At 44.3% G+C, this 18519-nt stretch overlaps 1 protein-coding gene across 1 annotated transcript in view; it reads left to right on the forward strand.

The window, feature by feature from the left end:
* Positions 1–18519, forward strand: part of KDM7A (lysine demethylase 7A) — a 529021-nt gene that overhangs the window by 346348 nt on the left and 164154 nt on the right. Inside the window, exon 10 of the mRNA XM_069628822.1 lies at positions 11850–11941. Coding sequence (XP_069484923.1) covers positions 11850–11941 — 92 coding nt within the window. The remainder of the gene's footprint in view (positions 1–11849; positions 11942–18519) is intronic.

Below are 18519 nucleotides of genomic sequence, written 5' to 3' on the forward strand. Positions count from 1 at the left end.
ATGATGCCCGGCGGAAACCAGTAGGTATCCCCACCTAGGCTCCAGAGTGTCTCGGCAGGCAGGAAGTGGGGGAGGAGTTATCCACCCTACCCTTTGTCTGCCAAAGCACCTGAATAGGACCATTTCCCACAGGGGGTCTGGCTGTCCTGATTGGACAGCCAAACGCCCCTTTCTGTAAAATGCTGAGAGATTGCAGAAAAGTGCAGGAACTGTATGAAAGGTGAGGCTTCTAGAGTGTAAAGCTAGTCGACCACTGGAAACAGAAGTAACCGAAGAAGGCGGCCAGAGACGCCTTCAGACCCTTCCCAAGACTGAAGCGACAACTGCTGCCTGACCCCGTTTTCTATGTGACCGAGGATCTCTGAAGAGGACAACTTTCCCTTTGGCTGGTGTGTACAACCAGTCCCAAGAATAACCTTGAAGCAAGCCAGCTCCCGAGGCCCTAGGAGCTTCCAGAGCTGCGTAACCCCAATACCAGGAGACCAGCTTCCCATTTCGAGTGCATAGTCGTGGAAAGGCCGAATCCGTTCAAATCTGTGCTGAGTCCGTAAGGGCACTCCAGAGATCCGATCCAACTTGCCCAGACCCCCTCACCAGAGTATGGGACTATCCGTTTCTTTGTTGGTGCTGCTGAAAAGGCGCCTAAACAGCCGAGTGAACCAAGAAGTTTCTGAAAGTCTTGGTACTGCTGCTGAAAGACCCTGTCCATTGTCCTGCCTTTCGTCACCAAACCAAGAAATCCGGAGGTCAGGTCCAGCATTGCCACATCTTCAAACACAAGGTACTGTGGGGGAAAAAGGTATTGCCAACCTTATTGAAAAAGTCGCTCCAGAGCGGTGGAGTGCACGTAGAGGTGTCCAGGGCAACCCCCTCTTACCTCTGTCCCAAGCTGTTGCTCTTGTCCCCTTCTCAAGTCCGTTTTAGGTCTCCTCTGTTGCTAACTTGCTGCTGCTATAACTTTAGACACTGGAAGAAATCAGCAGGAACTCTTCATTATTCGCTGTTTGCCAAGACTTCAAGCCCTCTCCGAACTGCCTTTTAGTTAGGGTTGTGTTTTTGGACTTTAAAGACCTGTCATGTAAAAAAAAACGTTTCTAGAACCTTGAACTAAGCTCATGTTGCACTAACCACTTATTTTCCTGACTTTAAGTGACTACTGTGTGTTTGCAGAGTGTTAGGAAAGCTTGTTTGCAGTACCCATAGGGTGCACTACAACAACCCTGACCTCCTGGCAGTAGTAACCCAACCTTTGGTATAAGTCTGTACTACACAGGTTGGTAGTGTGGACGAGTAGCCAGGTTTATCTCAAGAGGGGTCAATGTGAGCTGTAGGGGAGTTGCACAGGGATTCACAGTGACAAGTATACAAGCAAACACTTACACACATGGTTTCTTGATAAACAATTGTTAATTTACCAGTCAGTTAATGTAAGTCTTCTTTAGAAGGTAGCACTGTAAAACACCACACAAATGTACTTCAAAATAAGACACTCTTAGTTCAGAATCAGTAAGTACCCATTTGGGGTGGCATACAAAGGAGACCTACACCCACAGGTGACTTCAATTGCTAGGGTGCTGTTGATATTAATGTATTACTGTTGGCATTCAGAATTAGTTAAGAGCAAGTAAAAAGGGAAAAGGTTATTAGAGCAAACAAGACACCACAAATTTTTCTTAAGCAGGCAAATACTTTCAGATCCCTCGATAAGAGTCATTCAGTTAAAACAGGCTAAGTCAATAGGCAAGAGTCTAGGTAGGCTGAAGCACTTCTTTGAAGGTAAGTAAAAAAGTATTTGCCCAATGTTTCAGAAGTCTTTGAAGAAAAGAAGAATCAAATGTAGAGTCACAAGCTGATTAGACTTGTGAGTAGAAGAAGATGCAAGCAACTCTGCGGCAAGAGGTAAGTTCTCTTAGACTTTGTACAGTACCTTTTAAAATGAAGAAAAGATGCAGCAGATGACTTCTGTTTCTGTGCAGCTCTGCAGATCTCACTGTTCCTGGGCCTCGATCATGGGTACAAGAGGGAGGACGTCGGGGGGGGGACTCCTGCACTGGGACGGTCAAAACCTACAACTGGCAAACTTCACTTTCAGTGGCTGTTCAGTGTTTCAGCTTCTCGCGTCTACCGCAAATAGCAACACTGTGGTTCCTGGCTGTCAAGATGGACTTTCCTTGCTTCTAGGGTCCGGCACTTTGTTGAGGGTGCTCAGGCTCGGTCAGTCCTGCTTCCTTGGAGACCGGAGGATCTTCCTGGAGCTCTTGGCCAATTTAAAAGCAACGAAGCCCTGAGGTCTAAGGGCTGAGGAATCCACTGTTTGGCTGTGGCGAGTGACTCACCCTGCTGGAGAACTGAAGAAAGGAAGAAAGGAGAAGGAGGTGCGTGTGCCTGCGGCTTATACAGTCCTACCACCTGACCAAGTCACCCGACTGGGTCACCAAACACAAAAGGCCGCCTCCCCCGCCCTTGCGGCGTTAAGCCCTGAGGTCTAAGGGCTGAGGAATCCACTGTTTGGCGAGTGGCGCAGCGCTGATGATGGATCCATCGAACTTATCCACATCCCTAAGGACGCGAGCGCGAGTCAAACGCATGGCATTCCAAGATGAGCTGCCAGTGAAAGGTGCACGCAAAAAACAGGTGAGCCAATACTTTTCCTGCCAATCTGCATCGGATCACATTACGGACCATGATATTCCGATCCAAGACAATGTATTTCATCCCCTGCCACACGAAGTTTGTGGGATTACACCTTAGGAGGGTGCTCGCCCAAATTCCGACCCTTGTGGAAAAATCCACCCTACGCCCGTGTTAAGTTGCCCTAAACAAGCTGAATTCGTATGTCTGCACATGTCAAATAATTCAAGTTGTCAGAGCGCTACGGGCGATATTTCGCTCATTGTGGTTCAGGACTTGCTAGCAGGGGTGGGCGAGCTCCGTCCCTCCATAGAGACAGCCGGTGATGTGCGAGCTTCCAGCCGCTCGGGGCCGGCGTGTGGTGTGTCGCGGGAGGTCAGAGAGGCGGCGTTGTTGTACGAGGCGGAGGATGCCCTCACTGACGCTGAGGGGCGGAGTCAGTCGCAGGAAGCGAATGCAGTAGGAGGATGCGACCCTGTGGCCGGCAACGCAGAGGCAACACAGCGCCTGTTGGACTTGGCAGAGGCACCCCGCGTCTGCCCTGCCGCAGCTGCTCTCGCAGAGGTATGGCATCTCAAGAGTGCAGTGAATTGTACTGATGTTCCTGAAACTAATCACGAGGTAGGCGCAATAATTCAAAGCGATTTTTTTTTTTCCCTAAACAAAATGACAAATGCTGCTGAGCCTATCCCCCTCTTAATATCATCACTACTGAACGCGGATGAAGCGCGAACAACGGTGCATGCGGATGATTTAGTGTGTGATCCATATTTAGGTAGTGAACAGAGGGGCAATAATGTAGGACCTCCTACCTTTGATAAAATAAACTCTTTGGAAGTGGTCTCTACAGTGCTTCAAAAATTGATTAATCTAAACAAATCCCACTCATTTAAACAGTCTGTGACATCTACCCCCGTGAAGGATGCGATATCTAAAGCACCCCTGAAAAGGAATTGTGTGAACATTACAAATGTAAACCGTGACATATGGGGATCCAGTAATTATAAAAGACCTACGGCAGCCACTTCTGTATCCTCAGATGAGACATCGTCACATCACACTAATGTAGCAGACTCCCAGAAAAGATTGCCAGTATCAACATCTCGGAAGAGACCCCAAAGCCTGGAAAACAAGGCTACATCTAGTGAAGACTCATTAACTGACTCTCCCACAAGAGACTCGTCATTAATTGAACATCCTTTTCCTAATATCCGTCGAGAAAGGACATGGCATAGACGGGTACCCAGGCCTTATCAAGAGCGACAAAGTGAGGGTAGTGGAGCCCCCTGTGCTCACGTACCAGCAAATGAACTTTTAATAGCTTTAACATCTGCAATGGCCATTTCGCTAACACCTTTCACTAAGTTGTTCGAATCTTTAAATGAAAATGTGAAAGACGTTACAACTATTGGCCATGATGAACTCAAAAGTGTTACATCTAGAAGCATCACACTGTGCCCAAAAGGCTAAACAAGAGGAGCTAACCCAAAAGATATTGGTAGGAAAAAACTCCTTAAATAATGTCAAACAGAACGACACATTCGACAAAAAGCTGTTCGCAGAGGTCGCAAAAGAAGCTTTGTCTCTTTTTCGGAAATCTCTGATCGTTCAAAAAGGAGATAGCCATAGTTGCGCTAGCGACTCGAGCGTGACAAAGATGCCGGAGGCACATTGTTCCGCTAAAGTTGCTTCTAATGCCGTCCAGGGGGCAATGAAGATGGCCTTCCAAGTTCATCCGACTCAATCTCAGCACCTGAGTGTTACATCTTCAAAAAGTCTTGTAATTGAAGACAATGCACCTGAGCTACCAGGGTGCAATGCTGTACCACCACCGTCGTCTGAAACTCCGTTAGAGAAATCCAGCATCTGTAACACACCACAGCACGGAAATGTTGTGCTCTCCAACCCCCTGGACATATCGTTTAACACGGCCTTCCATCAAGCTAGAAATGTTGCAAATCCGGCCCTAACAGACTTGCAAAAAGCATCCGGCTCAATGCCTTCGGGGAAAGAGAGGGTTCAGGTGGGCGAAACGAGAGATAACCCCGCAGCATCCAAGACTCCGGCTGGGATATTTCCCATTTTTGGAAAACCAAGACTCACAAAAGCAGGCCATAGTAAACAAGATTACAAAAAAACTCCTCCACGGATGGTGAAAAAGCAAAAGAACTTACCTGCTCATAAAAAAAAAACCAGCAAAAAGGAGCACGGAAATTTTTACGCAATCTGAATATGTTCCAATTGGTGGACAAAGCAATCACCTCAAGCCTGAAACTAGCAGACACAATTAAGGATAAAACATTGGACCAACCGTTAACAGCAGAAAACGTGAAGACATCTACTGAAATATTGCCTTGCGAGGAAGACTTGGCAATTGACAAAGAGTTAATAGATTTATCAACGTATGAAGATCCTGAGACAGAATGTGTAGCCAGTATAGAAATACCGTGTGTTGACCTATGCTCACAAAAAAGCCCGTCAGTGCTTCCGGCCTCAAACGACCAATGCTCCCAAGAAAGTTGAAAAAGAAACACAAATGGTAAAAAGAGCAACAATCGATGTTAGCAAGAGCAATTCCTCGATATCAATACGAGACATTAACCAGAGGAGATGTGAGCTGGTGCCCCTGGTCAGAGAAATAGAAGAATCAGATTTTGTACCTAGGAGCCCAGAATTCATGACACTTCAATCAAAATGGGAAAGGCAGAGGCTGAACAACAGGAAGATGAAGTTGGATCTCGACGCAGGCAACCATCAAGTAGTATATGGAGAGAACCACCCAAAAAGAATTGAAGGGTCTGGGATGCCTGCCCTGTCTGTTCCACAATTACCACTACCAAAAATCGGCAATAGCTATGTTGCACAGTCTAAAACAAACAATCAGAAGAAAGAGAACCCTTATGAAAACAGGGGTTCGAACGAAGTGACTAGCTTGATTAAAATAATGCTGGAGAGGTTGGTAGGTGGTGACAAACTAATTTTGAACAGATCAAACGTGTTGAGATTACTTCATCATATACCTCGGTTGCGCTCACTTGATTCGAAAGACCTGAAAACGGTTGAATTTCCGGACGAGCGGAAAACAAAGTGATTTTGCATATAAATTCTCACATAATTGCAAATGTTATTTTAGAGGCCGATGAAGATCTGTTGTCATTGGGCTTTGATATCTATAAATTGCTAGAACCAGACACACGCAATATTCCATTCAAGACTGCCGAACTAAGTGTCTCTCGGCTCTTACGTACAGAAACATCTTCATCTTTGGAACATTCTCAATGCACAAAAGCACTCAGCATGGCTAAGTCGAGCCATTGGAGACAAGACGAGTCAATCAACAAGAGGCATCACTCTGCGCATATTTACCAGAACTCTGAGCCCATGGAGCTTGTCGAGGAAGTCGGAACAAGCACGATGGATAAAATTTAAATAACGATAAATAACGGAGCATCAGAGGTCATCCCGGTGAAAACTGCACTAAACGGCACACGAGGCAATGAAGTAACACAGGAATAGAACTGGCTGGCATCGGCCTTAAATAGTAAGCAACACAGCTAATGCTCAAAGACCAACATGGCCCAAGAATGTCTGCTTGCCTCCTGGAACACACGTGGTTTTGTCCACTTGTTAACGCATGGGCCCAAGATTTACATCTCATATGCTTGCAAGAAACTTGGCTGCGTGAACTGCCGGTGATCTCCGAATTTGAATGTGCTTTGAACCCTGCTATTAAAGCCGACAAGGGGCGCCCGATAGCAGGGCTGTTAACACTGATCAAACGGTCTTCAGGTTACCGCTTGATAACTTCTAAAAATGATACGCCCTACATTCAAGTATGTGAAATAAGAAAGCTCACAGAGAAACCATCACCTTCTGATGTATTCCACATACTCAATGTATACTGGAATCATGAAGCCGCCGGGTCCTACTCCTTCATTGACCAAGTTTCCTCCATAATTGACAATTTGCTTGAATCATCGAGAGGAACAGGCATGATACTCTGTGGTGATCTAAATATTTTTTTTATTTTTTTTTTTTAAACCCCAGAGCGTCACTAAAGGTCGCCTTGCTCAAACCTGGACAGACGAAATGTCTGTAAGAGGTTTGTCTATGTTAAACGGCTGTACCCAAGGTGACATTCCTCCAAGGGCCATGTGGCAGCGTGAGCTCTGTAGTTCAACCATCGATTACATTTTTGTCTCTGACAGTGTGCACACGAGAACAAAATCTTTGAACGTTCGTGCAATGATAAACAGCGACCACGAAATGCTGGTAGTAAAATTTTACGACACAAAAGGTGCCCTGAGTAAAAAATGGGGCTCAAAAATCTCAGCAGAATCAAATCGCCTATGAATGAGACTGGAAGAACACGAAGTGGCCACCATATGCTCCCAATTTAAGCAGATACCTTTGGAGATTGAGTATGCTCCCATACTGGCGCAATTTAAAAGCACAAATAACGGAATGAAAAACAGATCATTCAAGAAAAAACACTCCTTTGATCTAACGGTGATGCAACGTAAAAGAGCCATGCGAGCCGAAATTCGGAAAAATAATCTAGGTCCAAAAGAAGAGAGAATGCAACGAAACAAAGTAACAAAACACTACAAAAACTGGATTAAAAGTTACCAGTTTATATTACATCAAAATGATGCAGAGGCAATGTTGAAGATTATTTTCAATAAGAATAGTGGTGAGTTTTGGCGAACAATAAACGTGATGGAATCACCACAAGAGGCATTACTTATAAGTCAGGTGACGGAAGCTGAATGGGTCCAGCACTTCACTGCGCTATATCATAAGTCCCTTGTACCGCATGCACACTCACCCATCTAATCAGATTGGAACCTAAACTTCTCAAGAGACGAAATACGAGATGCAATAATGAGAACGAAAAACTCTAGGGCCCCGGGTCCTGATGGCCTATCAAACTTTATGATTAAACAGTTCCCAGACCTGTGGGCTGATTTGTGCTTCAATCTCTTTGCAAGAATAAACTCGCAAAAGCAAGTACCGACATCATGGAAGTCAGGGATAATAGTGCCCATATTCAAGAAAGGGAACAGAGCGTCACCAAAAAATTACAGACCAGTGGCCCTCCTTGACGTCCTAGGCAAGCTTTACACATCTTTGCTGCAAATCAAATTAATTAATTGGGCACAAACAGCTGAAAAAGTGGACGAAAGACAGGCAGGTTTTGTGAAAATGGTGGGTTGCTCACTGAACCTGCTAATCTTAAACCTGCTAAAAATGGAAGCCCTGCGCACAAACACAAAGGTGTATGCAGCTTTTGTTGACTTTTCCATGGCCTTCGATATGATAGATCGCAAAGCGCTATGGGTTAAACTGGAAGGGTGGGGGTGTCCGGCAGATCTACTTGCGGCAATCAAAGAGCTTCATACAGACACCTCAATTTCAATTCGTCTTGATCATTTGGGCGCCCTATCCGCTAAAATCAAAACTCTCAAGGGAGTGAAACAGGGATGCCCGCTGGCAGCTGCAATTTTCAGCCTTTTTATCTTCGACATTGGAGAAGCAATCGAATCTGTGAGAGCCTTCCCTCCAAAACTCAACTCAAGGCCGATAAGTTGGTTGTTGTACGCCAAAGATCTAGTAATTCTAGATCAAACTCCGATCGGCCTCCAACGCAAACTAGACGCAGTTCAAGGATATGTGAATACAAACAACTTGAAGTTAAATCCTGCAAAAACTGAAATTTTGGTGTTTGCGAACCTAAGATCATGCAAAAACCAGAGTTGCTCAAAACACAGGTGGTCACTAGAGCAAGTGGTCCTTTGCACATCAAAATCTGTAAAATATCTAGGAATGATTTTGAACTCCAGTATTTGTGATGACCCTTGGGTGACTGAATCAAAGAGGAAATGTGGACAGTTGGCACGTCAGGCTCTTGTGATCCATAAAAAATATGGGCGATTCTCAATGTGACCACTGAGAAATTTTTACGAACAGAAAGTGGTCCCGATTTTAACATAAGGCGCTGAAGATGCCTTTGGTTGTCCGTCTACACATTGGGCATCACTGGAACATATGTTCTGGACGAAGGCTCTAAGCCTACCAATAGGAATATCTACTGCATGCATAAGGTACGAACTTGCGCTTGTCTCATTGCATGCAAGGGTCTGCTGGAACCAACTATCGTTGTTCCGGAAATCCAAAACTGAAGAGGGAATCCTACAATTCAAGATCCTGCATAATGCGTGCAGTGGAGGCTCCGACATTTTGTCCCAATGGGTAAAACGAGGTGAAGATTTATTAACCAACAACATTAGTTTACAAGCCCTGCACGTAAACCTGACAGCAGCTAAAGTGAAGATCTGGCGTGCTGACTGGATTGACACAGGTAGTGAACGCCAAGCTGCCAGCGCGATGAAAGATGCGCCTGCTGAAGCCAAAAGCTACAACGTACTGCAGCCTTATGATTCGTTTTCCAAACTCGAAGGCACGTAGACTATTTTTGTTATTCAGGCTGAATTCATTCAAGACGAAGGACCGCATCAGGCTGCGAGCAGACGACAGTGATCCAAATCCCATTTGTCGTATCTGCCTTAAGGAGCCGGAATCCCTTAAACACCTGGTGTTATTTTGCCACTCTTTAAAAAATGAAAGATCTGTTCTTCTGGGACAGTGGTACGCAAACCATCAAACACTGCACACGGACGAGTGGTGGCAGAAAATGTGGAATGGATCGGATTGGAAACTAATTATGCCCCTGACCTCTTTCCTGGCTGTAATCGAGGAGAGGTTATCTAAAAACTCAAGTGTCTGATCCCCGATTCGTCAAAACGAAAGTATAACAAGTGTGGACTGACCTATGAGATAAACACCTTGGAGAAAGGTCCGTACACTACTTGTGTAAGGTAGAAGAGATGATCATCTCAGGGGCATAAGTAGAGGAGTGATAACGACATTACAATGTTAAATGTTTTGTTTTGAATTGTCATATTTTAAAGGTTTGATTTTTTTTAAACCAATAAAATTATTTAAAAAAAAAAAAAAAGCAACACACACAAACTGGTGTTCCTTGCCCTGGCTCTACGGCTTCCAGCAGCAACTCTGTGGCAATTCAACCAGTTCCGAGATGGATGTCCAGATGGCTTACTTTGGAGTTGATTTCTCCCCTTGAATTGGTGGGACCAGTCGTCCTTGCAGGGGCCTCTGTCGATGCGAACTTGGCGTTTTGGCACTGCAGCAGGGCTTCACCTGGGAAACCACTGGTCCAGGAGTTACAGCAGGCGCCCTCTTCAAGTTCTTCTTCGGTTCCTTCGTCCAGTGGTCGACTCTGCCTTTGAAGCCAAAAGACTCACCTTTTATACAGTTCTCTCCCTTTCATTCCAGCCTAGCTGTCACTCACCCAGCAGGGTGGCTGTCCTTGCCTGCCAGCCAATCACAGAGTGCATGGGTCTCCTGGGAGACGAAGCACAGGTTTTTTTTTTTTGCACCAACCTCACTTCCTGCCTACCCCAGACACCCTGGAGCCAGAGGCGGGCTTCACTCGTGAATCCTGCCAAAGGCAAAACAACCAAAGGGACCAAACCTGGTTTGGCGTGCAATCTCAAGAAGGACCTTTCCACAAAGAAATGGCAAAAAAAGACAAGGCCATTTTGTCAAAAATGGCACCCTTGGGTGCTTTACTGCAGCTGCGAACACAGTCCGCGGTAAATGCACACCACGGTAGTGAAAACAAAACCACTGCCACCAGCCATTCAGTGAGGAAAGAGTAACATAACATTGTTATATGAGAAGCTAGACAAAGTGGATACTAGGTAACCCCTCCAGCACCCTATTTTAAGATATTGTGTGCTGGGTCTACAAAAGTTACAAATGTAAGTAAAGTCAATTTCACTTTACTGCTCTGGGAAACAGTAATTCATCCCAGAGAAGGTAGTTTGGATTTCCCAAGGTTTAGAGACTTCCCTGTGTCACTGCACTGAATGTGCTGTGTGACACAATGTAAAAGATGATGCCTTTGGAGTCAGACTCCACAACCAAAAGAAACAGAGTTCAAAATCCTATTGAGCTGCATGAGAGAGTTGGAAAAAAAATGCACTCTTTCCAGGTAAAGTCCTCAAAATCCAGCAAAGTTGCCAGGGTCTCTAAGGTAGAGGGAATTGGCACATTTCTGAGGATTCTCCCTCACAGTACCCCACAAGTTAAGTGTGTGTGTGTGTGAAACATCTGTGTATAAAAAGAAGTGTACATCCTAACCAGCTGAACTTGTTTTGAAACCGAAAAGGGGCCTGCGCTTTGGGAAGGAGACCTTGGAAGGCCTAACAAAGTGCGATGCCTTTCCTTCAATATCATGAAATAAAAAGGTAAAGTACATCCTGACAAAACTGAATTTTTGTTGGAAACTGAAAGGGGCCTGAATTTTGGTGAAGGGAACCCTGCGAGGCCTAGCAGATTTGGAGACTTGTTCTGTAGTGTTGAAAGGATTGAAGCTTGGGTAAGGGAACCCTGTGGAACCAAAGACACAAAGTATTTCAGAATAGTGCAAGGGCTCTGTGTAGAAGGCCAAATGAACAGCCCTTTTTGATTGAACTCATTTTTGTGACATTGACCAAACTGCACCTGGTGAGCAGACCACCTGAACCAACCTTGGTTTCCTATTTTCTGTTGAACCACTGTTTTTCCTTTTCAAAGACTTCTATCACGTTGTAAAGAGAGGGCAAGCATAGGTTTAGACACAGACTGACTTTTATTTTGGACTATCTGACATCGACAGCCTTTAGAAACATCAGTGGAAGGAACCATCCCTTTAGAGTTGGGGCCAGTTGGGCATTACACCAACCCAGGGACCTTAGTAAATACAGGTCTTGAAATGAACACCTTTGAGTCTGTGTCTATCTTGATATCATGCCGTCTCTATGTTCTATGAATTGGAGATGTATCTGGTCTTTCCTTGCCAAAGAATGTGTGCTGAATTGAATCTTATGGAACTTTAGTTGAACTGCTGCCTCCTACTTAGAGAGTGAGCAGAGTATAGCCTATTTATTATACTTGGGACATAATTTTCATATTTTGTGGCCCCATTCCTTTTGACCTTCAGGTTCATCCTTAAATGGTTCCCCATGCGCTCCTCTGCCCTGTGTGCATTTTCTTTGCTTGCTATTTCAAAGATTTGGGGTAGCCATTTAAATGATCATGTATGTTTGAGAATTTCAAGTCCCGAATAAATATCCTAGTTTATTTATTTTTAGAACTTCGAGAAGATGGCTTTCATCCCCCAAATTTCTTGGTCCAGGGCGTGAAGGCGTTGGTCACTGCGCTGAAATCCTGGATGAAGAAAGAAGTAAGTTGAACTTCTCTTTAATGTTGTTGACTATGTAATGCAGCAAAATCAAATGGTATTTCAAGGATCCCACAAGAGCAAACTGATCTTGCAAAGTTGTCTTTAATTTTAGAAGCTTTGCTGATTTCTCAGAAGACATTTTGAATTAGTTATTTTTGTGAATTAAAATGTAATTTCTACAATGTGTAAAAAAGATCACCCACAGTTTAGAATGTGATTGCTTCATGCTACCATTAAAGGTCCCCATGTTATGTGAAAACATAGACTAGAAAATCACGAGCATAAACTGAATAGTAAGTCGCATGCTGTCCTTGTTGTAGCCATGTCATGGTTGGATGTGGAATTTTGTTTTGGTGTATAGATTATTGAAAGAATCATGGCCGTCAACCATGGCCATGACTGAAATGAGGCTTGATATCTGCTTGTATGAAAAATGCATAAAAGATATCAAATGTGCTTTTCAGGAAAATTCCAAGTGTTGCTTGAATTAGATAGTTCTTTTGTTTAGCAACGTTTCAGTTTCAGACAGCTTTGAAATTTACAATAGAAATGACTATTTTTAAGCTTTGCATCAAACATTTTACTTGCCTCTTATAATAGTTTTACAGATACATTTTTGATGTAGGAAGGCTAATTCCTCCCCTGGACTGGTCGGCCTAACCTGTCTTAAGACCCACTTGCATTTCACCATCCCACAAAGAGCTGCAACCTTCTGGTGTTGCAAACTCCCAATACCATGGGACCTGTTCCATTTTGCGGTCCAACGTCTTGTGAAGTGTGGTTTCGGCTGAAACATTATCGACATCCTTCTGGGCCTGCAGTGACTGTTCCGCTCCTAGACGTCACCTCAGCTGAGTCATGGACTTTTGAACTGAAGAGTGTTGGGAAGAATTCTGATAAATGTGCCAATTCCTCCCACCTTAGAGCCCTCCAGCTTGCTGTGTTTTACTCTTGTGTTTTCTTTGTGGAGTTTAGACTACTCCATAGACGACATCTTTTCATGTGTGTCATACAGCACCCCCCGTGCAGTGACACAGGGAAGCCTTTTCAGGCTTTCCCAAGGTTTAAATACCTTCTCTGGGATAAGCTACTGTTTCCCATAGTAAGTAAAGTGAAATTGACTTTACTAGTCTTTTCAAATTCCTAGAGCCAGCACACACTATCTTCACATAGTGCTGGAGGGGTTACTTAGTATCCCCTGTGTCTAGATACTCATGTAGCAGTCAAATGCTACCCGTTCCTATCGAAATGGCTTGTGGCAATGGTTTTACAACGAACTACCATGATTTTTCCCGACCGCCAACACCAGGAGCTTAAAATCGCGGGAGACATGTTTTTCAAGATGGCATCTGAGCCCCCTTTGTTTAAACAGGTCCCGGTCTTCTTTTTTTGCAGTTTCTTTATGGAAAGGTCCTTCTAGAGTTTTGCTCTGCGTGGCAAACCAGGTTTGGTCCTTTGGTGGGCTTCAGGACTGAAGACTGCCTCTGGCGCCCGAGTGTCTGTGGTGTGCAGGAAGTGAGGGAGGTGCCCTAATCTCCCTGTGCTTAGTCTCCTAGGAGACCCAAATGCACTTGGACGTGATTGGCTGGCTGACTGTCTGGCCAGGACAGCCCCCTTGCTGGGTGAGTGGCAGCTAGGCTGGATTGAATGGGAGGAAACTTGATAAATGGCGCGTCTCTTGGCTTGGAAGGCAGTCAACCACTGGAGCGAAAGAACCAAAGACTAGCTTGAAGAGGATGGCTGCTGCAACTCCTGGACTGTTGGTTTGCCCAGTGAAGCCCTGCTGCAGGTCCGAATCGCTAAGTTCATCTTGACCTGCCCTGCAAGGACGACTTCCCCTGCAAGGACGACTTCCCCCTTTGAGTTGGTGGGACCAATCAACTCGACCCGTAAGCCACCTGGATACCATTCTTGGAGCTGGTTGTATTTTCCACAGAGTGCTGCAGGAAACCGAATAACCAGGGAGAGGGACACCAGTTTGTGTGCTTTACTACAGCTGCCGGTATTAAAAATTTGCCAAGTGCCAGCTTTTTCGACCAGTCGCAGTGCAGGAGTCCCCCGACATTCCCCTCTTTTCCCCACAACTGAGGCTCAGGAACAGCAAGATCTGCAGGAACTGCCAGGAACAGAAGTCTTCAGCTGCATCTTTTTCTTCATTTGAAAAGGTACTGTGAAACAAGACTGAGTACTTACCTCTCGCGCTGAAAGTGCTTGAAACGTTCGCAAATAGCAGGCCTAATCAGCATGTGACCCAACGTATAATTCTTCTGCTTACAAACTACTTCTAAGAACCTCTACAGAGACTTGACCGTTTACTTACCAGAACCATTTTTACCTATCCAAGACTTAAGCCCATTGACTTTGGCCTATACTATTGAATTCAATTGACTCTTCTGGTGAACTCAAAGTATCTACACTGTCTAAGAAATTGTAATTCTTTTATGTTCTGAACCTGTTCCATTTTGTTCCTCTTCAAAGTAATTTAAATGCTTCTGAAACTTAACGAGGATAATATTGAAGTGTATTGATGTATGATATTTAACTGCTTCCTTCTAGTGAATGTTTTATAACTGACTGTTGAATAAATTAGTGTTTAACCAAGAAACCTTGAGTGTAACAGTTTATTTGAATACCTGTGATTGTAGACCTCTGTGTAACATCCTTACAGCGCACATTCCCTCTTGAGATAAGCCTGGCTGCTCAGCTCCTCTACCAAAAACTGTGTAGTACAGACTTATACCAAAGGTTGGTTTTGCTTACACTTGTAGTCCTAGTTGTGTGTAGTGGTCCCAAAGGGTACTGCATACGAACTCTGCCTAACAAAGAGAAGCCTAACCGACAACAGTCTCTGACCCGAAGCCTGTGAAGGGCTCCATGCACCAGTACCGTGAACATCCACTGCTGGGTGTCCCACTGCTTGAGTGCATCCATCTGTTCCCTCCAAAGTTCCTTCTTCAGCCGCCCAGGCCAAGAAACACGAACCGGGGACCACTATCGCCTCATCTTGGATACAGTCCTGTTGCCCTACGTTCTTAACTGAAAAGGTACTGTACTGAGCCTAGGTACTTACCATAGTCTCGCTGTGTTCTTGTGTTCTGGGAGGGCTGCAGTTAAGCTGTTAATTGCACCCCCATCCAGGGCACCCCAATCCATTGGTCTATAACTTGCTAAAGTGTTACTTACTTGCAAACCTCAAAAAACCTTCATAGACTCTGCTCTGTCTGCTGCTTACTTGCCTATTTCCTCCTCAGCCCTTTGTCACTGGATCCCCAGTGCCCCCCCTTGACTGAGGCTCACCTAGTATAGGGTTGGACCTTTAAAGATTGGTTAAGCAGTGGTTAACTGAAGTTGCCAGAGTTGTTCTAAACTTTGCTTATTCGGTGTTGGTTGTTTCTCTCACTTTGTGTTGCTCTACATAGATTTAAAGTGTGCTACCTTTTAATTCTACTGTGGTATTACTGTGTGAATAGTACTTAACTGATTTACTTCTAAAGCCTTAGTGTATATAGAATAAATCACTATTTCTATATAACTTCTAGTGTGTCAGTGTTTCTTTGAACTTAGTGTATGCTCCAAGTACTGTGTGCCTCACTACAGCCCTTCTCTCTCCTAGACAAAGCCTGGCTGCTCACCCATTGCTACCAGACCTTTGGGTAGTCTGGGCTGAACCTAAGGGCTTCAACCCTGTCATCTAAGGTGGGCTTTTCCAAGTTCTGTCACAGACAGTAACTTGTATTAAAAACTCCCTAACCCATTTTCTTTACCACATAAATGCAACTACCCTTGATAAGTTTAGTGGCCCTGGTCAGCATCTCCCAAAGCCTTTACAGTGGGAGAGGAATATATTTAATAAAATGATTGTACAATGTTTTAAAAAGTCAGGGCTAAAATCAATTCCATCAGAATGACTCTTCTTCCTAAAATACTTTGTCATTCAATCCATACCTTTACATTTTCCAAAGAAAGTGACTAAAAAGGATTGATACGTTTTTCAAAATGTCTTCAAAGATCCATATTAATGCGTAGTGTTGCCAAATGTCGTTTTGGTTACCCGGATCTGATTAAATACCATAGAGGATTTATATTGAAGAAGGCAAACAATTACCTAATACCCGGTAATGCACAGGAACTGATTTGGTTAACAATAGAGGGAAAGGTATTTTCCTTTCAAACTTAATATTTACTCTATGGGAAAGTTACCAAATGTTAAGGATAGAATGTTTTCTACATTTGTGATTTGTGAAGTCCTTGTCCTGTGTGTTAGGGAGAGTTCTCAAAAATGTGCTAATTCCCTTCACCTTAGAGACCCCCAGCAACTTTGCTGGATTTTGGGGACTTGATCTTTTTACATGGAGAGAATGTGAGCCTTTTCCCACTCTCTCGTATTTTGATGTGTGTTTTACGTCTGTGTTTTCTTTGGTTATGGAGTCTAACCAACTCCATAGGCATCATCTTTTCATGTGTCACACAGCACCCTCAGTGCAGTGGCACAGGGAAGGGTTTCCCCGAAGTTTTAAATACCTTCTCTGGGATAAACTGTTTCCCAGAATAAGTAAAGAGAAATTGACTTTACTAGAAAATCCCTAGACCCAGCACACCCTATCTTACAATAGAAGTGCTGGAGGGGTTACTTGGGATCCCCTGTGTCTAGATAACTCATGTAGCAGTCAAATGCTACCCTTTCCTCTCAGAATGGCTGGTGGCAGTGGTTTTACACCAAACTACCATGATTTTTCCCAACCGCGACCTATTTGTAAATCCGGTAATGTTTAATCGCGGGTGCCATGTTTTTCAAGATGGCGCCTAATTCTCCTTTGTTAAAACAGGCCCGGTCGTCTTTTTTCGCCATTTCTGTTTGGAAAGGTTCTTCTCGAGTGTTTCTCTGCACGCCAGACTAGGTTTGGTGTCTTTGGTCATTCGCCTTTGGTGGGCTTCAGGAGTGAAGCCCGCCTCTGGCGCCCGAGTGTCTGGGGTGGGCAGGAATTGAGGGAGGTACCTGAAACTCCCTGTGCTTAGTCTCCTAGGAGACCCAAATACACTCTGTGGTGATTGGCTGGCTGACTGTCCGGCAAGGACAGCCATCCTGCTGGGTGTGTGACAGCTAGGCTAGAATGAATGGAAGAGAACTGAATAAAAAGCGAGTCTCTTGGCTTGGAAGGCAGAGTCGACCACTGGACGAAGGAACCGAAGAAGGGCTTGAAGAGGACGCCTGCTCTGTAACTCCTTGACCATTAGTTTGCCCGGTGAAGCCCGAAGTTCTAATCGACGGAGAAACCCCTGCAAGGACAACTTCTCCCTTTTGAGTTGGTGGGACCAATCGACTCCAAATTAAGCTACCTGGATACTCATCTCGGAGCCGGTTGAATTTCCTCAGAGTTGCTGCTGGAAACCTTAGAACCAGGGTGAGGGACACCAGTTTGTGTGTGTTACTTACAGCCACTGAAATTGAAGTTTGCCAGTTGGGAGCTTTTGATGTGCCGTTTCAGTGACAGAGTCCTCCAACATCCTCCCTCTCACGTCTCCCCCACTGAGGACCAGGAACAGCGATATCTGCAGGAACAGAAGTCATCAGCTGCCTCTATTTCTTCATTGTAAGGTACTGTAAAACAAGACTGAGTACTTGCCTCTCTCAGTTCAGTGCTTGGAACTTTTGCAACACGCAGGCCTAATCAGCTTGTGACCCAACATATGATTCTTCTTTCTACAAACTGAGAACTTTTGCAGAGACTTTTCAGTTTTACTTACCAGAACCGCTTTATCCTATCCAAGACTTTAACCCGTTAACTTTAGACTAGCCTATTGATTTGAATGGACTCTTCTGGTGAACTCAAAATATTTGCACTAAGAATAATTGTCACCTTTCATGTTTTATTAACCTTTGCCTTTTACTCCTCTTGAAAAGTATTCTGAATGCCAACAGTAAGATATTGATGTCCCCAGGCCCCTTGTTACTAAAGTCACCTGTGGGTGTAGATTGTTTGTGGGCCATTCCAATAGGGTCTTGTCTGATTCCGAAACATAGAGTGTACAGTATTGAAGTATATTTGTGTTATTATATAATTGCCTCCTCCTAGTGAATGTTTTATAACTGACTGATTAAATTTATAAGTGTTTCTGCAAGAAACCTTGAGTGTAAGAGTTTATTTGAACACCTGTGATTGTAGACCTCTGTGTAACATCATTACTGCTCAGATTTCCCCTCTTGAGATGAGCCTGGCTGCTCAACACGCTACCAAAACTCTAGTGCAGACTTATACCAAAGGTTGGTTTGCTTACACCTGTAGTCATAGTTGCTTGTAGGGCATACAAACTTTGTCTAACATAGTGGTTGGCTAATGCTGATTAAAACTTATGGTTTCACTGTAGAGCTTCTCTTTGGCACAACCCTGGCCTACAATTTACAAATAAAATGCTATGTTGGCGTAGTTGGATTTCTAAAGGGATCATGGAGATAGGTGATGTGTTGCGAGAGGGACAGGTAATACCTTTTGCAGAACTCCAAAGAGTATATGGTCTTGGAAATAGAGAATTGACCAGATTTAGATAGTTGGAATCCCTGTTTTTTCAAAGACTAGATA

Source organism: Ambystoma mexicanum, chromosome 12, assembly GCF_040938575.1.
Source record: "Ambystoma mexicanum isolate Mex_15411 chromosome 12, UKY_AmexF1_1, whole genome shotgun sequence".
Classification (NCBI taxonomy): Eukaryota; Metazoa; Chordata; class Amphibia; order Caudata; family Ambystomatidae; genus Ambystoma; species Ambystoma mexicanum.